At 32.3% G+C, this 19,839-nt stretch overlaps 2 protein-coding genes and 1 long non-coding RNA gene across 3 annotated transcripts; 1 reads left to right on the top strand and 2 right to left on the bottom strand.

Moving 5' to 3' along the window:
* Nucleotides 1–899: 899 nt before the first annotated feature.
* Nucleotides 900–4,178, bottom strand: LOC102585551 (uncharacterized). The gene is made up of 3 exons (XM_006341862.2): nucleotides 3,688–4,178; nucleotides 2,308–2,534; nucleotides 900–1,263 (listed from the first exon to the last, which is right to left on the bottom strand). Exons 1-3 carry the CDS (start codon nucleotides 4,000–4,002, stop codon nucleotides 1,197–1,199), a joined length of 609 nt encoding a protein of 202 aa, XP_006341924.1. The 5' UTR covers nucleotides 4,003–4,178; the 3' UTR covers nucleotides 900–1,196.
* A 7,022-nt stretch (nucleotides 4,179–11,200) lies between these two features.
* LOC107059667 (uncharacterized) lies at nucleotides 11,201–14,827 on the top strand. Its single transcript, XR_001472810.1, has 3 exons — nucleotides 11,201–12,359; nucleotides 14,399–14,537; nucleotides 14,770–14,827. It is a non-coding gene; the product is annotated as an uncharacterized lncRNA (long non-coding RNA).
* LOC102585210 (uncharacterized) lies at nucleotides 13,566–16,632 on the bottom strand. The gene is made up of 3 exons (XM_006341861.2): nucleotides 16,127–16,632; nucleotides 14,801–15,136; nucleotides 13,566–14,314 (listed from the first exon to the last, which is right to left on the bottom strand). Exons 1-3 carry the CDS (start codon nucleotides 16,415–16,417, stop codon nucleotides 13,778–13,780), a joined length of 1,164 nt encoding a protein of 387 aa, XP_006341923.1. The 5' UTR covers nucleotides 16,418–16,632; the 3' UTR covers nucleotides 13,566–13,777.
* Between the last annotated feature and the right edge of the window lie 3,207 nt (nucleotides 16,633–19,839).

Here is a 19,839-nt window from a genome sequence, read left to right as displayed (position 1 = left end):
ATGCAATAAATTTAATCTGCCTTTTTTTAAAGAATGCTGTGTTGATGCTGTGGCTATAACACTGTACATGGATATGTCTGAGAGTTAAAAAAAAAATAGAGTTGAGATATAGATACTTGTGCATAAAATGGGATTAGGTAGAATAGTTGCATTTTGTACAAAAGAGACTGGATCAAATCTTCACTATTTGTTGAGCTTTGATACTATAAAGAACAATGCAGTGAGTTATAGGCAATCAATAACAAGATTCGTGATATCGTTGTTGACCAAAGAGTCACTGTGTTTTCTGCACTAGTACCAGAAATGACTTTTGGTGTGTTTTTTCGCGATGGTTCTTCTATATGGTGAAGTTGGAAGTTAACCTGTTGCTAAATTGAAATTAAATCTTTCACGATGAAAGTGTTCTCTTTTCCCAGTAAGCAAAAAAGTAGGTTTGAGGTTACGAAGTCACTTAGTTGAGGGTTTCAATTCTGCTTTCGGAAAACTTTGCATGATGTGCTTACGTTTGCTTGATCACGATGAAGTTGCAAGGAAACCTGTGGCTTAATTAGATCTTTCGCGATGAAAATGCACTATTTTCCCAACTTTGCATTTGTTGTCAAGAGTAGATGTGCTTACCCATCTGTGCTTGCCATCCTTGCACAGGAACCATGCTTATCGGAAGTCCCCGGAGGGACTACATTTTGGTCCTCAACTTTGCCCTATTCTTTGAATAATGAAGTGTCATTTCAGTTCAATCAAAGATGAGATCAAATTATCGTGGCCATGATCTATAATAGCACTCATGGTATTCAAGTAGCTCTGGTCCATAGGATATCTTTCAATTGTTGCTTCACAGTTTTTGTTTGGGGGTGGGGGTAATAAAGCAGAAGTAATAAAAATAAGTGATTTGAGTACTATAAGATGAAGAGAATTACTACATGATTTGGATCAACCAAATAAGAAAAACAGATTTAAGTTAACGACATAATTAACCAACTGGCTTTGAAATGGCATATTATAAAGTGGGAACAATCAAAAGGAAGACCTTTGCCTTCACTAAATTTTGATCTTATGATATATATCTAAATAAAGCTCTAGTAGTAGTTGTATAAATACAAGTTAAGAACTTTGACTACCAAGAAGAATGAGTTCAACCACAACTTTGTTGCATCTACCTTCCATCTTAATTCAAAACACAACCATTGCCCTCATCATCATTTCTGTTTCTTTGTAGTTGTCGTCTTCGCCGGACTTTTCGATCCTTTTTCTTTCTCTGCTTCTCTGTTCATATTCATAACCAACCAGATCCAACAATAGTTCGTTAGACGTAAATTTTGTTGAGAATATAATTAAATAAATAAATGTGTGCTCTTTAATGGTTCAAACTTTTGGATGAGATGATTATACACTTCAACATGATATCAAAGCAGGTAGTGGTTGGAATCTCACTATCATATCCTTTATCAAACGACCTATTTGATGAGATAGTCTCTCACTTCAACAAATTCTAGTGTAGATTCATTTTCAAATCTTTGGAATTTTAGGAATACTGTGAACTACCCTTTTGCATTTTAGGTTATACACACTATAAAAAAGACGTTCTTCAACTTTTAGATGAGATGATCTCAGACTTATTTCGTTTCAAATCTTCTTAGGAATTTAAAGAAAACTTTGGACTAGTACATCTTTTAGGTTGCCCCACAAAAATAACCACCCCATGTGATATAGGACAGTAAAGAGTTGCTTGTTAGAAGCAAATACTCTCCAGATTCAGTTTCAACCTATTTTAGGAAAACTTTGAACTACCCTTTCACACTTATAAAGTTACTCCTTCAAGACAGAGAACCCCATAAAAAATCATCATCCCATACACTAAAAAGCAGTAAAGAAGTTTTGTTAGAATTCCTCAGTTTTGACCTTTGAAGTTTGAACTACTTTTTTTTAATAAGTGTGGTATCCGGACCAGATTGGGTATCTGCTACCTCACCGGCACATGCATCACATAACTCTATCCACTGAGGCTTGGAGAGAAATGAAGAGATCACCTAGAGTTTTGCTTCCGTTGGAATATGAACCTTAGGCTTCATAGTTCTCAATCTATTTCATTGACCACTAGACCACACCCTTTGGGTTGCCCCTCAAGATTAAGTTGCATGCTAAGCTAATCCCATTATTAATCCTCATCCCCTAATTTACTGTTAGAACTTTGAGCAGAAAGTATATCAAGAATTCATATTTCATATAGCCTGATTTCGACTAGTTTGGAACTGAGACGTAGTTGATTGTTATATATACAACAAAACAAGTCTCACTGGAAAAATTTACCTTGGTTCTGATTTCTTGTTGGAAGGTGATTCATAAGTGGAAGTGGAACGGAGGGACATCTTGGCAATCTCCGACACAGCAGTGTCTCGGGTAGCTGGTGAATCACTCGTCAAATCTAGGTACGCTGCTTGGAAAGCGTCTTGCCAGAACTTAGGCAACCTGATCCTGCTATTCTGTGTGTACACATCCCACATATGTTTCACCATTTTCTCTCTTTCCTCCAATACCTACAAATCAGAAGACAAATTCAGCATTTTAACACACCAAATGGTGTTAAATGTACTCATACTTGATCCAATCAACTTAATCTCAAACTCAAACTAGTTAAATGAGCATTACTATACTACTACTACATCTAGCAAAAATGTACGATTTGCTTTAATATTAAAAAAATCAATTCGACATTTTAACACATGAAATGGTGAAACATCAGGAAATCAAAAACCCCACAAAAGAAAACCACTATTTAAAGTACACAAAGAAGATTAGAAAGTGTAAAAGCAAAAAAGAAAAGAACTTTTTATCTGAAATGCACTCCTATACTTGGCTACTTTTCAATACAAAACTAAGTGAATCAGCCTAATACTAGTACTACATCTAGCAAAAATCAATTCTTCTTTCCATGTAGTGAATAACCTACCCAAGAAACAAGTCAAGTTTAACACTTCAACACACAAAATGATTCAATTTGAAGATATCAAAGACTTCCACATCAAAGAAAATCCATCATCATCTAAAGTTGGAAGAAAAAAGAAGAGGAAAAGCAAAATTGAAAAGGAAGAAAAAATTAGACAAAAGCAAAGAAAAAAAAAAGGCACTTTTTTGAGGTGAATTGACCTGAAATGTACTCCTAATACTACCAATAATCAACTAATTTCAATTACCAAACAAGCTGAGTCTGCTAAATATACTACTAACTATATCCAGCAAAAATCTAATCTTTTTTCTTTATGATTTGCCTTTTAGTAAATAACCCATGTAGCCAAAAAAAAAAGCAAATCATTTTTCTTTATGATTAGCCTTTTAGCAGAATGATCCATCTAGCAAAAAAACAAATCTTTTTCTTAATTACTTATGTATTGCCTTTTAGCAAAATAACCCATGTAGCAAAAATTTAATCTTTTTCTTAGTAACTTATGATTTTGTCTCTTAGCAAAATGACCCATGTAGCAACAATCAAATTTTTTTCTTAATTACTTAACATTTGCCATTTAGCAAACTGACCTATGTAGCAAAAATTTAATCTTTTTCATAATTACTCATGATTTGCCTTTTAGCAAACTGACCCATGTAGCAAAAATCAAATCTTTTTCATAATTACTCAAGATTTTGCCTTTAACCAAACTAACCCATCAAACAAAAAGGATCAAGAAACATTACCAGAATATCAAGATCTTCATGGATCGTGAAATCAGAAGCATGAGATAAACGGCTGAGATTTGAAGTAGACCAGTTGAGACTAAGAGTAAGTGAACCAGTGAACATAGACCAAAAAGCTAGCAAAAGAATTGCAGCCAATACCCACAATTTGTATTTACCTTTACCAAAAACCCCACTAAATCCTTGATCTTTTTTTACAGTTGATGTTGCTGCTGCTGGTGTTGCTACTACTGAAACTGAGGAAACTGTTGTTACTGTATTTGTACTAATTCTTGATTGAGCTTCTTCATCTTTCATTTCTTGGTATATTCTCATGACTTTTCTTTGACCCAATTCAGAAAAAGATAAGATCTTTATTAGCAGAATGAGAGTAAGAATTTTTTTTTTCTTTTTTTGAAGAATCAAGAAGATGATGAGTGGATTAAATAGAGGTGATGTTTTTTAATAAAAAAAAAGTTTTAAGGAATTGTGTGGAAGTGAAGTGAATGAGAAAAATGAGATGAGGTGAAGTGAACCACCGACAAGAGTAAAGAGTGGGACACTGCCATTAACAAATTAGTGTTCTCACTCTATGCAAGAAAATAAAAATAATAATAATAATAAAAAAATATATATATATACTCTTTTTTTGCTTCACTATAATAGCTATATGAATTTTGAAGGATAATAATAGAGAAATCTTTTGTAAATAACTATAGTTTAGAATGTAATCATACGAAATATAATTATAATAATTATATTGGATGAAAGAGATGTTATCATATGGATATAAGTTATATTATTGAAAGAGGTATGTTTAGATGATGAGTATTAGTTATATTAGATGGCCAGTATCAACTATTAGCATAAAGTATTAAGAGTTTGCATTTAAGCAATGAGTATTGATCGTTTTAGCTATATCATGGGAAGAGTATCAATTATTAGTTGAAGTAGTGCGTATATATTAGCAAAAGAGTTGTATTCAGTCGGTGAGTATTAATTCTTAATTCAACAAAAGAAATATATATACATGGTATCAACTATATAAAGTGGCAAATATCAATCATATCAACATATATTATATCAACTAAAAATACGTTAAAATCTCTATCAATGCATATTGTATCACCACATATGTGTATCAATAACATATATCAGGTATATCAGAGGGTGAACATTAACTGTTAGTTGTATTAGTGCTTACTATATTAGTGAAAGAATTATATTAAGGCGATGAATATCAACTATTAATTGTATCATCACGTATTATATACGGACAATATCAAATGCATATTATATCAACTAAAAACACGTAAAAAGGCTCTATTAATGTATATTGTAATTTGTATCAATACGCATGTGTATAGTACATTTGTTATATAAAATCTAAAATATAACTATATTTCATAAATTTTAAAAATTATAATCATACATCTTAAATAATATATAAATATTTATCACGATCCATAATTTTTAATACATAATAAAACATGGCATGTGGGGTTTATTGAATATAATTGACTTTTTATGCCGTCAATGCCTTTGTGTGTGCTTTCAACACTTTGGTGGGTCACCTAACATTCATCCTTTGGGAACCGTTTAACGTGTTGACGAAATTAGGAATTTATTGCACTCTAAAATTAGAATGTTATCTAGGACGATTTTAAAATAATATTTACATGTTATATTATTGTAAATTTTTTTAATATATATGAAGGGAATTTAACAATTCATATAATTATTTTTAGAATGTTATCTAGGACGACTTGAATTTGTAACTTAAAATAATATTTACATATTTATATTATTGTTATTTTTTTTTAATATATATGAAGAGAATTTAACAATTCATCCAATTATTTTTAGAATGTTATCTAGGACGACTTGAGTTTGTAACTTAAAATAATATTCACATATTTATACTATTGTTATTTTTAAAAAAATATATATGAAGAGAATTTAATAATTCATATAATTATTTGTATAGTATGACTTTTAAAAGGAAGAACCTTTATTTTTAATGTAGTTAATTTGTCCGCTAAAATTGTCAACAAAAAGTAAAGTGGGGTAGTTACTATAATTTTTTTTTGTTTTTTTTCAAGTGATGGTGGTATTGTTCAGCTTTCGCTAATTTCAATTAATTTTATGGAATATTTGTCATCTACCATCAATAACAGGTATCAGATAACTTTATCTATCAAAACTATATCAATTGAGAAAAATTATCAAATATTCTTTGTCTCCGATAAATTTTAAACATGAAACATGAGTCAGGGTTCGTTCTCAAACCACTGACCACTAAGATTTGAAAGTTGAAAGATTTCTTAATAGAAACGTTTTACTTTTTAGAGAAGCCTATCTAACATGAGATTAGTAGGTTTTTAATATTGAATTCTCCCTCTATTCCTAATTACCTGTCAATTTTTAAATTGATATACTCCCTCCGTCCACAATTGTTTGTCAGGGTAAGGTTATGCACACCACTCAAGGAAAATTTAATATAAGATGTAATTTGACTAATATAATCCTACTATATCAAGAATATCAAAAGTCCACATAACTTTTCAATTGAACTACACTATCATTAAGGGCAGAATTGAAAAAAAAGTGACTAATTATTTCTTGATTGTTTAAATTGACAATTAATCTTGGACATCTATTTTTATTATACCTGCCAAACAATTGTGGACGGAGGGAGTACCTATTAAGAAAATAATGATTGATAATAGTGAGTTTATCATTTTACCCTTATTAATTATGAAGTGAATGAATTAAAAATTTAAGTTTTTCAAGAAGTTCTACTTTTTCAAAGTAATTAATTGAGGGTATAATAAGTAAAAAAATTTGTCTTTTCTAAATTTATCAAACTGAACAAGTAATTAGAAATAGCTAAAAAAAGAAAAATGAACAAGTAATTAAGGACATGAAGTACTCGAAAGGAAAAAAATATTGCTAAATTTGGATTATAATTAATGATGGTACTGTTAGGTGAGCTTGGGCTGCTTGGCAATGTGGATGCTGGTATGCTTACTTTTTTTCTTTCTTTTTTTCAATTGTATTTTACAAATATTTGTAAAAAAATAGTTGTGTAATATTCATACGATACTCGTTCTGACGTTCAACACGGATATATATAGCATAAAATGTCATTTAAAAAATAACAATACTACTACACAAATGTCTATCGATTATCGAACCAACCTTTCTATTCATAAAGATAAAAATAAGGTATATCTGCATTTACTCTTTTTTTTTCAAACGTTACTATAAATATATTATTGTTGTCGGAATACTTTATCTTAACTCAGTTTGCCGATATAATCAAATTACATTTTAAAAAATAATACTTAAAATATTTAATTGCTTATAAAATTTATTTTTGACAATATACTGATGAAAGCAATCCATTTTGGAAAATGCTACAAATTACAAATACCAAACATGCCAACTAGTGTTAGCTGCTTTCTGCTTTGACCAAGTTGCATGGAAAATGGTCTTTTTCACATTTGGTTTGTCAAACTTTACGAGTATCTTAAGATATTAATTTGTATCATTTTTATTAACAAGGTTCAAAATATAAAGACAAATTCAAATGATAAAGTCAAATAAATTTAAATTTTATTATATTTAAATTTTATATAGATAATTTAATTTTGTTAGTGAGAAGGGTCCAACTAGAACCCCTTACTTTCACATAGCTTCGCCCCTAATACTCTCTTCGTCCCATTTTATATGTCACATTTTTACTTTGTTTTGTATTAAGAAATGATGTAACTTTATTAATAAATGACAAGATTAATTAACTATTTTATCAAGGGTATAATAGGTAAAATATGATAATTTATGCATAAATTTTATAAAATGATAAGTATTGTGGTTCAACTATTAATAGAAAAAAATGACATATAAAATGAGACGGGGGAGTACTAGTATAGTTGTTTTCTATGGAAAGAAGCCAAAAGATAGTTCCCATGAAACTTTTTTTAATATACTTCATCTGTTTAATAATAATTGTTCACTATACTATTTTGAAATGTCCAACAATACAAAATGAAATTCAAAGAAAACAATATAGAATCGAATTTAATCACAAGAGTTCTCAAGAAATTGCTTCAAATGTCTCCCTCCCAAACTCCAAATATAATGATAATAATGTCCAAATATAAAAATGATGAAAGAGAATGAAATGGGAAGAAACGAGGCTAATTTAGCCAATTGAATCGCAATCGACTAAATTAGCCCCCTTTCTTTCCATTTCATTCTCTTTCACCATTTAATAAAATCAGATTTTATACTTGGAGCTCGAAAGATTTCATTCTCTTTCGCCATTTTTTTAATATCATATTTAATATTTGTAGCTTGAAAGAAATCATCAGAAGCAATTTCTTGATAAAAACTCATGCAAACCTGTCACTTTATCAATTCTATTTCAAATTTTTTTCACATTTCATCTTGCAAAATCATAATTTGAAATCTTGATTTTTAACTGTACATCGTTTTTTTTAAGAAAGTAAATGATTTGATTCAAGAGCACTACAATCCAACTTAGCAAAGTTTAATTAAATAAACATCATTTGATCAAGAAATTCTTTACTACAATCCAAATTAGAAATGCAAAGTTTTTTATGGTCTCATAAAATTGCTATAGAGATTAGAATTAGCATAAATTTATCTATTAAAATGTTATGAACCAGCCTAAGCCCAATGCCGATACCTTTACGAATGTCACACTGACACAACTAGTTATTGGGTCGAGAAGAAGCAACAAAATTTGAAGGCCTTTGCAAAGGCTGATTTGGGATCCAGGCCCATTTAACAACTAGTTAAAAGGATGGCGGATGAGAAGAAATGGTTTATGCAAATTGTTGAAAAATATGTCTAGTCCTCTCATCCCCTTTCTGCTACTTGTGTTTTTCAATTTCCATTTAGTTCTTAAATTCCTTTGTCGGTTGTTTGAATTTGAATTGAGTTGATCTTGTTATTGAGTTTGTTATATTGGTGTTTTCATTGATTCCATCTACCATGGTGGACCTATCTCAAGCCCCTGACATGGATCGCTTCAGTGGTGACAATCCTCTAGAGTGGGTGATTCAGACAGAGAAGTATTTCATCTTCTACGACATATTATTGGAGCATAAACTGTCTTGGGCTTCATTCTATTTGGATGGCGAGGCTTTGAAATGGTATCATTGGCTCTTCCGAAACAAACAACTTACGGGTTGGGATCATTTCGTAGATAAATTGTTTATTCATTTTCAAAGTCGAAAAGATCCTCACAATTGATTCGCCTTTCTTCGGCAGTTTACCATAGTGGATGATTATCAGGCATGGGCTGCAACTATTTCATCATAGAGCACTATCCCTAACTTTCCCTCGCCTCAGTCGTGGAATGTACCATCGGACTACAACAAAGTGAAATCTGCCCACCAGGTGTTCGATGAAAAGTCAAATAAGACACCTGATATTGTTGTAGATGTTGAGAATGCAACAATGCTAATTAAAAGTGACAGTGCTGAGATGTTGGACACTCAAGCAAAAGAGAAGATTTTTCATTCGATTTCGGATGAAACTAAAGAGGAGGCGGAGTTTCCTATTCCACAACACGTTAGTAAACCACTTGTATACAACAACGAGGCACACAAGGTGTTCGATGAATTTTCCGTAGGGTGTAAGGATGTTATTCTAGAATCACGCAAGGTGCTTACGATTACCACATATACTATTAAGGAAAATGACTATGCTATTGATGTTGGAAATGAAGACAAGAATGAGGAAGAAGAAGTAGAAGAAGAAGAAAAGCTTTTTACCATTGAAAATAAAATACAACTAGTTCCTGCATTTGTGGGAATACTTCCATTGTGGATTGATTCTACATTTTCTACTTTCGGTGACTTTGCCATGTTTAATATGCTACATAAACTTGGGATAACCCGATGCTTGGAGGAGATGTCTGAAATGCTTTCAACTTGTAGATATGACCAACTTATTAATAGAGGTATAATTGATCACTTTAGTAGACTTGGTCATGCTTCACTTATCTTAACTTTGCATTTGTTTCCACCTGATCAATTTGGATTAGCGTTTCCATTTGATCCTGGCTCTCGTTCACTTACCATGTTCCTTAGAGTTACAAGAAACTATGTATTTTGTGTCGCCTTAGACAACTTGGATCATAATAAGTTAATTATGTCAATCTTGTGGAATTCTTGCATTTGGGTTGGTAAAGGACAAGAGCAATGCCTTCCTGGTATCTTGTTGCCTAAATCGAGAGAGTTTGGTAGGGCGGAGAAAATGCAGGGGTTGCTTGGGGCATTTGCCGCACGATATTCAGAGCAGTTTTCCGATATTCTTGTCAACAAAGATGATGTGCTCTTGTTGACTATATTTGGTGTAGTTCATATATCAAAGACAACTTTGTCTTATCTAGGCTTTGGTCCTGGTCCTTATCTTGCTTATGATATATTTGCTAAGTTACCTGGTAAGACAATGGACGTATTTCGCCAGCAGTTATATCTTGATGAAGAACTTGCACCGCAGAGAACTGACTGACAGATTGCCTCACTTTATCACCTAACTCCTCGAATGATTCAACGTTGTTACACTGATAGCATCTTTGTCGAGAGTAATTTCTTGCAAGCAAGGTTCATATTTCAGCTTGTTTGGGTCCTACTGTTGACAGAGCACAAGCTTAGGCCAAGCATAATTACTGGTTCAAGTTTGAGTTCAATTATGTGTGTATAGTTGCAACTTATTCATGGACTGAGCTACAAAGATTTATTGAGGATTATCTTGGTTACATTTTTATGGAGTATGAGTATGGCTTTCCAGTAAAAGAATTCCATTCACACGATGTCAAGGACTCAAGGTGGAAATCTCCAAATTTATTATGTCAGCAATTTTTTTGTGCAAGATTTGGGAGCGGTTAATGAAGAACCAGTTAAGGGCTGGACAAAGGCAGAACAAATGGATGGTTGATGGTTGTGCAGAAAGTATACAAGATCACATTTTATATTTTGCCAACATTGAACAGTTTGTCTTGACTACATTTGGTAGGGAGCGTGCTACTAACATTGTTCCTTACCCGAACCTTGAGGACAAGGTTCCTACTGAGGACGGGAGTATTGTTATGAACCAGCCTAAGCCCAATACCAATACCTTTACAAATGTCACACAACTAGTTATTGGGTCGAGAAGAAGCAACAAAATTAGAAGGCCTTTGCAAAAGCTGATTTGAGATCCAGGCCCATTTAACAGCTAGCTAAAAGGATGGCGGATGAGAAGAAATGATTTATGCAAATTGTTGAAAAATATATCTAGTCCTCTCATTCCCTTTCTATGAGTTCTACTTCTCATCCCCTTTCTACTACTTGTGTTCTTCAATTTCCATTTAGTTCTTAAATTCCTTTGTAATTCCAATTACGAGTTAATGAAATAGATTTGTCGGTTGTTTGAATTTGAATTGAGTTGGTCTTGATATTGAGTTTGTTACATAAAATGTTTTTGAATGAACAAAATTTTACTATTGCTTGCAGATATTCCAAGTATTTTCGTAATTAGATAATATATAACATAGATTCCAACAATTGAAATGTCATTCAAAATGTTTTATCACAAATTGTTAATGATATTCCACCATCAAGACAATTCGTGCTTAGAAACAAAGCTGCTCAGAATTTTGCAATTAGCTAATCATGGATTATCATATGTCCAGACATAATTTAAGCAACATCATCATTGCAGCCAGATAAAACTAAAGAATTACATAAATAAACCAAATTAATTTGTAATTAACAGTAACTACTAACTTTCAGAGAAATTCCATTAATGGAAGTTGTGCAGACAATCAACATGGCATCAGTTCAGACCGCCCGTCTGCTTGTATCTCATCATTAAGCCAACAAATTAATTTCTATCAAACAGATTAAACTAAGAAATATAATAATTAAGAGGCATCAGTAAACTAATTGAGAGTTAATTTTTCTTCATTAAATTTCAGTGTGTAGTATAAGATTTTTGTTTAAACATCATTTGCCTCCCAAAAAACCCAGAAAGATAATTTAAAAACAATTTAAATTCATTAGATCTGAAACTACAAAAAATGGCATCAGATAATAAGCGGAGTAAATAATCGACATGATTATTCAGTATTTACAGTGAATCGTCATTTGCCAAACGATGAAAAAATAGAAAAACATTAACAACTAACATTCAGTAGATCTGAATCAAAGAAACAAAATAGCATCAGATAATAAGCGGAGTATATAATCGACATGATTATTCAGTACTTACAGTAAATCATCATCTGCAAAAGTATGAATTATGCAAAAAAAAATCAGATTCAGAGAAAAAAACAATTGAAAAGTTGAGGATTTCGGTAGGACCATTTGGCACGAAGGCAATAAGAATATGAATGCAATGAGCTGGTAAGCCAACCGTATCAGTTTATGCATCAGCTTTATCTCCTTGTTCACATAATTAGTACAAGAAGAGGGTAAATTTGATGCTATAAACACAAAAAAAAATAAAAAAAATAAGCAAACACACATGAAAATTGTTTGAAGAAACTATTTTTTGCAGAATCGATGGATGAAGAGAAGCAAATTGATTGAAGAATTACTGGAGAAAATGTTGTTTAAATAGGGGTTTATACAGTGCTAGGGTTTGGAGTATGCGGCGTTTGGCAGAGAAAACTGGTAAATGTCCACTTTTGCCCCTGTAGTTTTAAGAAAATACATGTGAATCCTTAATTATTTTTTGTTACCAAAATACCCCAATATTGTTTTTTTGTTAGGCATAATACATAAACATGACCATTAACTTGACTTTAACGGACAACTATTCCCTCCAACTTTGAGTGTACACAAGTAGACACTTAAACTTGTACAAAATTGAATAAGTAGACGCACGTGTCCTACATGGCATAATATACATAGGACGTAAAATTTGCTATATAGGGTGTCATGTAGGACGAATGTGTCTACTTGTTCAATTTTATACAAGTTTAAGTTCTTACTTGTGCACATCTAAAGTTAAAGGTCATAGTTGTCAGATGGAGCCAAGTTAAGAGTCATATTTATGTATTTTATCTTTTTGTTATATGGGTATTCACGGGTCGATTTGGATAGGTTCTAAATCAAAATCAAATCAATTTAATCGTTGTTCTCCTGAGAAATAGTCAAAAACACATCTAACTATCATTTTCAACTATATTTTGTTCTCATATTTTTATTTAAACTATCATCATCTACGTATATTTTATAAAACACACATCAAAGCAGACAAAAAATCAAGTATCAAAAGTTATTTTCAATATTTATTTCAAAATGTATTGCCACATGAAAGTTAAATGTATGTCCAAAAATCACTATCCTTCTTATTATTATTGACCAGATTACATTGCATGTATCAAGTTTCCATAAAAAGCCTATCACCATTGTTTTATGGCCCTATAAAATGTGAAGTCCCTTCATTTGCACATCACAATTCATCATGATAACAATATCACATTTTCTTCTTGGCTTTCTAATATTTTCCCAATATATGGTCATAATCCAATCCAAAACACCATACCCTCCTTGTCAATCATGCACTTGTACTGGAAATCAGTGCAAACATTTTGGATTCTCAAATCAACGTGAATGGCCAGAGTTGGTCGGAGTTGATGTCGTGAAAGCTCAAACCATAATAGAAAGTACAAATCCTGATGTCACTGTCGTCGTGCTTAATAAAGGTGGTTGTCTTGCACCAACGGACCTTTGTTGTAATCGTGTATCGATTTGCCCTGATGAACAAGATCATGTTAAAGATATGCCGAAGATTGGGATATAAAACTTTCATCGATGGGAGAATTAGATCTAGTTATAGATTTGAACACTACCATTCTTAGTTTTGAAATATGTTGTACTATTTTTATTTTCATCTAAGTATTATATATGCATATCATAGTTAATTGATCTAATTAAATTCATCAAACCCAAGTTTGAGAACTTTCACTATTTATTACTTGGATTTTGAGACGAAAGAACTCTTTTGTGATCAAAATATCCAATATTTAGGAAATAAGAACAAGAGCTAACAGCCTATCTATCTTATATACAAGAACATTTTCACATTAGCATACAGTTCTATTTTCAGCTAAAGAGGCTCTAGAATCCCATTCTTGTTCATTTTCCTTGTTTACATCAGCAGGAGGCAAAAAACAGTCCATTGACAAACCACTAATGTTAAAATCAATCTCTTCAATCTTCCATGTTTCCTCAACTTTTGCTCTATAGTCTATGTTCTTTCCATATCTATAAATTGTTGCTGCAGTTCTCCCACTATGTGCTATGTTGATACCTTCAATGTACCTATAATCTTTAAGTGTTGATTCCATGCTTGTTTCCCAAAAAATACTGTCATTGTTGTCTTTCGCTGACTTCAATCTTACTAGTTTTGTGTCCTCAAATTGGATGAGAACTCCCAAGCGTTGGCTGAAGTAGCCCCATATGGTGTGATGAACAACTTCTGTGTTGGCTGTGCTTTGTGCCTTCAACATGTCTTTGCTAGTCTCAAGTTTTAGTATAAAGCATCCTTCATCCTTGATTTTCTTTTCTCCAATACAAACAGCATTCAGAAATAAATTGGCTGTTGATCTGGGGTCTAGTCCCTGTTGATCAAAGACGAGTTCATAAATAACACAATGAAGGAATCTGAGTTTTATCAACATTGATAAGCTTTCTAGCTTGTGCAGGCAGCAGTACTGGTATACTTAACTATGTAGTTGTTGGATGATTTCATAAAGCACATAAAGGAAAGAGTGTGACTTGCAACTCAAAAATAAGAAGTATGTTACAATAGACTTTATGCTCTATGCCTCGACGGTCTAAAAGGTATTTACACAATCAGTTCACATGGTAATTACAGGTTATGTTTGTTGCTCATATACTCCAAAAATGCTTTTGGAAGATCCGACATGGGAGCAGAGGCATTTATGGAGGACTCGAGCAACATAGCTTACATGTAAATCTCCATGATACGTAGTAAAAATGGTTATTATCTATACAAGTTATACTAATTATACTGTCGATACATATAACTAATCTTAAAAATCATGTCACTCAGACCTAAAGAACTACTGAAGCGAAAGGGGTACCTGAAAGAACCTCCTGAGTGGTCTTGGAGGACCTTTTGAAGCATTAGAATTGGTGGAAGAGTGACTCCAAGCTACTGTACCATTACTACCAGCACTGACCTTGCAATCGGATACGACAAATTCTAGGAACCACAGATCAGGATTCTTTTGCCAAAGAACAAATCCTCCGTCCTCACATGTCCGTTTGGAGTTCATCTGGTTACCACTTTGCTGTATGTCTGACATTGCCATCTGCAATTGCCCCACCGCGTACATGCTATTGATTGAATTTAATGCAGCCTGCCCTCCGCTAGCTGCTAGATATTGTTGTACTATGTATTTTGCAGAAGAAGCTTTCTGATGACCACAACATTAGAGAAGGGTTTCAGCATGTTTATTGTTTGAGAAATTTCAGCAAAATCTATCAGTTAAGAAATTGTGACATTTGATACATCATTTATCTTCTGTTTTTCACTGTAACTGTTCAAAATATAATTAAGTAAATAAAAATGTTGCTCTCTCTAACCACTTAAGCTTTTAAATGAAATGATCACACACTTTCAACAGGACATCAGAGCAGACATAGATCCTAGGATATATACTTGCACAATATAATTTCCCGGCAAAAGAGATTCAATTGAACCCCTTTGCCTTCATGCAGCCATGCCCTTACCCACCAAAGCAGCTACTACATTCGGAATAGAGCCAAATATATAGAGAGCGAATTCATAAAATCGACCTGATTAATATGATAAAATATGATGCAGAGGTGATTGATTGATTGATTGATTGATAAAAAAAGTACATTAGCATTCTTATTATTCAGAAATCAAATTCAAGAATATTCAAACTTTGTCAATTATGTTACCCATTTAAGAAAATATTGTTTTGTCCAATAAAAATATCCCAAAAGAAGGCGAACTTTGAAGCAATGATAAAATTGTCTCAGTATAACCTATAGATCAATAACAACAATATACCCAATATGATTCCACACGTGTGGTCTGAGAAGAGTACAATACCTAGACCTTACCCCTATCGTAGAGATAGATATTGTTTCAGACCGAAGTTTGAAAAAGGGAACATGGAAATGAAAGCAATAACAACAACGAAATACTGTGAAATGAATAGCACTACACAACATAGCAGTGACTTATAAGTCACGGGTTCTAAATGTGAAATCACTAATATTTACATCAAATAGGCTTCCTACATCACACCCCTTCCCCGAACCTTGAGTGAACACAACGTTTCTGAGCTGTTTTTTTATTTCTTATTATTGTTATTATTATTATATTTTATCCCAAAAACAATAAACAGGAAGGAGAGATGTACAGAGCAACTCACAATGCAACCATCTCTAACAGGCAAGCTAATAGCATGATCCAATTGAACCTGAAAAGGTATAAGAGCAGATCCAACAATTTTCAACAAGAACATAAATTGATCATTATTTCCAGAGGCAACCGCCTTCGATCGATCAGGCAATTTATCAGCTCGCATTAGATTTAGCATATTCTTCCACCTGATTGCTGCACTGCAGCCACCGGTTTTGCTAAACATTTCTTCTGGAAGAGGAACCTCCAAAACTGTATCCAATCCATCTTCTTTGTCCAAATTAGGGCACAATTTTCTCATGGCGTAAAAAATACAACACTATTCGTCAAAAAAAATTACTGGAAAAGAGAAAAATTATACAGGAGAAAGAGGAAGATTGTTGAAAAAAAAACTAAGAAAATGGTGTTTCTTTTTTTTCTCCTTTGAAAGAGGATTGAACGGAGCTCATGATTTTGAGAGAAATTTGGGGAGAAATGGATATTTCTCTGCCACCTTTTTCCCCCCAAAGAGGTGTTTCTTTGGTGGTTGCTATTGTGTGGGTCTAATTTTGGCGGGAATAATATCTTACATTTTAAAAAATACAACTCCCTTCATCCCAATTTATGTATTTCGGATTTCTAGATTTAAACAAGTTTATTTTTTACCATAAGTTTTTCATACATTTTTTTAATATTTTGAATTGTCGATTATTGTAACTTATAGTAGTTTTTATGTAGTTTATAAATATATAAATTTCATTTAAAAAAATTTGAAGATTTCATGCTTAAATTGCCGATCAAACTTAAACTATTTGATTCTCATTAGAGCTATCAAAAAGGGTCGGCCCAGCCCCACCCGGCTCAAGCCTCGAGAGCCAAGGAATTTGAAGGGCTAGGGCGGGACGGCCCTTCATTTGGAAGGGCCTGAAAATTCTCAACCCAACCCTAGAAGGGCCGAGGGCTGGGGCGAGCTAGCCCTTCTTTTTTCCTTTTTTCATTTTTTTTCTTTTCAAACTTATAATTCTATAACATAAAGAAAATGAGAAGATTTTCAAATCAAATATGACAAACAATGGTGTTGTTTCAATAACACTAGCAAAAAATCTAATGTAATTAGCATGAATCTCACATACCAGATACGCATCGAGATAAAAGAGTGACAAGTAAGATGTGAATGAAGTGAGGGCGGGAGATTTGTCTGTATCCTAAATACATGCAAATCTACTTGGATAGAGTGTATCTAGAACAAATTAATCTAGTTTTGAGTCCATATATTCCGAGATACATGTATTAACGTACCAAATTTTGGTAAGATTCATAATATTACAACATAGTGTGTATTTAGGTAATTAGATTATATACTAGTGAGATTATTGTAAGTTACCCTTAAATAAAAAGTTTTGGTCAATGGGCTGACCCCGGCCCGGCCCCAATCAAGTCTCAAGGGCCAAGGGCTTATATGGATCGGGCTTATAAGCCCTAGTTTTAAATGGGCTTGAAAAATTCTATCACAACCCTACCCCAATAACGGATTGGGTCGGGCTGGCCTATGGGCTAAGCCCATTTTGACGGCTCTATATTAGGCAAAACATTTATCCAAATTAAACCTAACTCAATATATTTATCTGATTGAACCCACATCCCAAACTATTTACCTGACTACTCTAATTCTCGTAAAACGAAAAGTGTCACATAATTAGGACAAAGGAGTGTATGAAATAATAAAACAATAAGAAGAAGAATATTGTAGGGAGAAAACATAACATTTTTTTTGGATAAATTTTCATGAGTCAGTTCACATAATTCAACGATCAACTTAGGATAAAACATAACATTTTTTGGAAAAATATTTTCCATTTTTTCTCACGTTCATTTGGTTAAAAAAATTGAAAAATATTTTATTTAAAAAACAAGTTTATTAACCATGAGGAAAATGAATTTCCTAATAAAAATAGAAAAAATGAGTTCCGCAACTGACATTTTATATTAATTAATTAATGTGTCTCCTCCATCAGGTAGGCTCCAACACATCTTATATTCAGCTTCACGGCTCACCCTCCTTAGCCTCCATATCCACAACCCCATAATCCAACCTAGTATCTATCATAATATTTGTTTAAATTATAAGCAAATACTTTTAGAATAACATATTTTTCAAAACATTTTCCTTCCTACCGAACACACCCTCTTTCTTGCTAATATACATTATAGTCACTTTCATAGGACCAAATTTATGGTATTGGGCAGCAAGGAATTCTTCAATGCACGGCTGGATACATATAGTATGATTTTTTCAACGTAAAACCTTTTTTCAGATGGCTAATTGACGACCTTTTATATATCTATCTAAAAATAAAAAAATATAGTAATATAAATATTGCAGCTTGCTGGCAATAGTTGACAAACTTAGCATTTTTGCATTTCATATTACGGGAAAATAGAATGATATTACGGGAAAATCTAATGTTATTATATGTGTTTGGTATGATAAAAGTAATTTTGCAATGAAATTATATTTCGATGCTTTGTTAGTGTTACTGATTGAAAAGTGTTTTTCAGAAGAAGACATAGTTATTGAAAATTAATAATAATATCAGTAAATTGGAGATTGTTCTGATAAAAAAAATTGAATGTTAAAGGTTACTCGATGGTCAATAATATATGTGTTAGTTGAAGCGAGTAATATGAAGTTAAAAGTTATGATTTCTTTCTTAGTCCAATCAAAAATGTCGTTAAGGAAAAACATGGCTTCTTCATAATAAGTTGGATAAAATATTTTTGAATTAAACACGAAAAATATACGCTAGTTACTAGCACATAATTAGAACTCAAAAAAAAGTCCTATTTTGTCCTTGAGTTTGAACTCAATGAAAGACTCCTTGTCCTTGAGTAGTTGAGTTCATAGTTTCATTTCACTTGTTAAAAATTTTGGACTTTTTTCGTTTTAATGCGAGATATTTTTTATTTAAATTTTATATTTGTCTTAAATAAGTGATTATTTCTCAATTATATTTTAAAAATGACTAAATATTCATAGACGGTCTCAAAACTAGTTATCCCACTTAATTTTCGTGAAATGTCATGGCCCTTGAATCCAAACTATCATAAAAGAACAAATGAAAAATACAAGAGAGAGAAAAAATTTAATGTCACACTCAAGAAACTATACATAAAATAATATTTTTGAGACCATTTCCTCTAGAGGGAATTTCTATGTAGCTTTCACATTACCTCACTCAGATTTGGTCTGTCACAGAACTCCTGATATAAGGGGAAAATAGTTTAATTAAAGAGGTTTAGTTTACACCGCCCGAATAAATATTTAATTTACACTGTTTAGTCATTCAAAAGATATCTACTTATGAATTTTCTTAAAATGTGAGATTGTATTCTTGAATATAAAATATATTACCTGCTAGAACAAGTAAAGATGACTTGACGATGTAAAATTATTTATACTGACGGTGTATATTAGTTATATTACTTAAATTCTTTATTAAAAGATTAGCCTACTGTCAGCTGACCAAAGCCGGCCATTTCTCCCTCAGATTTCTTATATAATTCTTGAACTCCAAACTCCTTGGGCATGGCTAATCGGTACTGAACATTTCGCCTGTAATTGTACGTTGCTCATTGCAACAACATTTTTTGGTTCAGGCAACAATTTTTTCATTACTTTCTACTATTTTGTTGTAGTTATTGTCAACTTTTTTTCTTTGTCATCTTTTTCTTGAGTTGACGGTT

Source organism: Solanum tuberosum, unplaced genomic scaffold (genome assembly GCF_000226075.1).
Source record: "Solanum tuberosum cultivar DM 1-3 516 R44 unplaced genomic scaffold, SolTub_3.0 scf00032, whole genome shotgun sequence".
NCBI lineage: Eukaryota > Viridiplantae > Streptophyta > Magnoliopsida > Solanales > Solanaceae > Solanum > Solanum tuberosum.
This window is presented reverse-complemented; position numbering and strand designations above follow the sequence as displayed.

Excerpts from the sequence above, each read along its gene's own strand:
- LOC102585551 (XM_006341862.2), bottom strand. The coding sequence starts at position 4,002 with ATGAGAATATACCAAGAAATGAAAGATGAAGAAGCTCAATCAAGAATT. Across the intron at positions 2,535-3,687 it reads ATGAAGATCTTGATATTCTG|GTATTGGAGGAAAGAGAGAA; the intron begins GTAATGTTTCTT and ends TCTGATTTGTAG. Across the intron at positions 1,264-2,307 it reads AACAAGAAATCAGAACCAAG|AGAAGCAGAGAAAGAAAAAG; the intron begins GTAAATTTTTCC and ends GAATATGAACAG.
- LOC102585210 (XM_006341861.2), bottom strand. The coding sequence starts at position 16,417 with ATGAGAAAATTGTGCCCTAATTTGGACAAAGAAGATGGATTGGATACA. Across the intron at positions 15,137-16,126 it reads CTGTTAGAGATGGTTGCATT|AAAGCTTCTTCTGCAAAATA; the intron begins GTGAGTTGCTCT and ends TGTGGTCATCAG. Across the intron at positions 14,315-14,800 it reads CACTCAGGAGGTTCTTTCAG|GGACTAGACCCCAGATCAAC; the intron begins GTACCCCTTTCG and ends TTTGATCAACAG.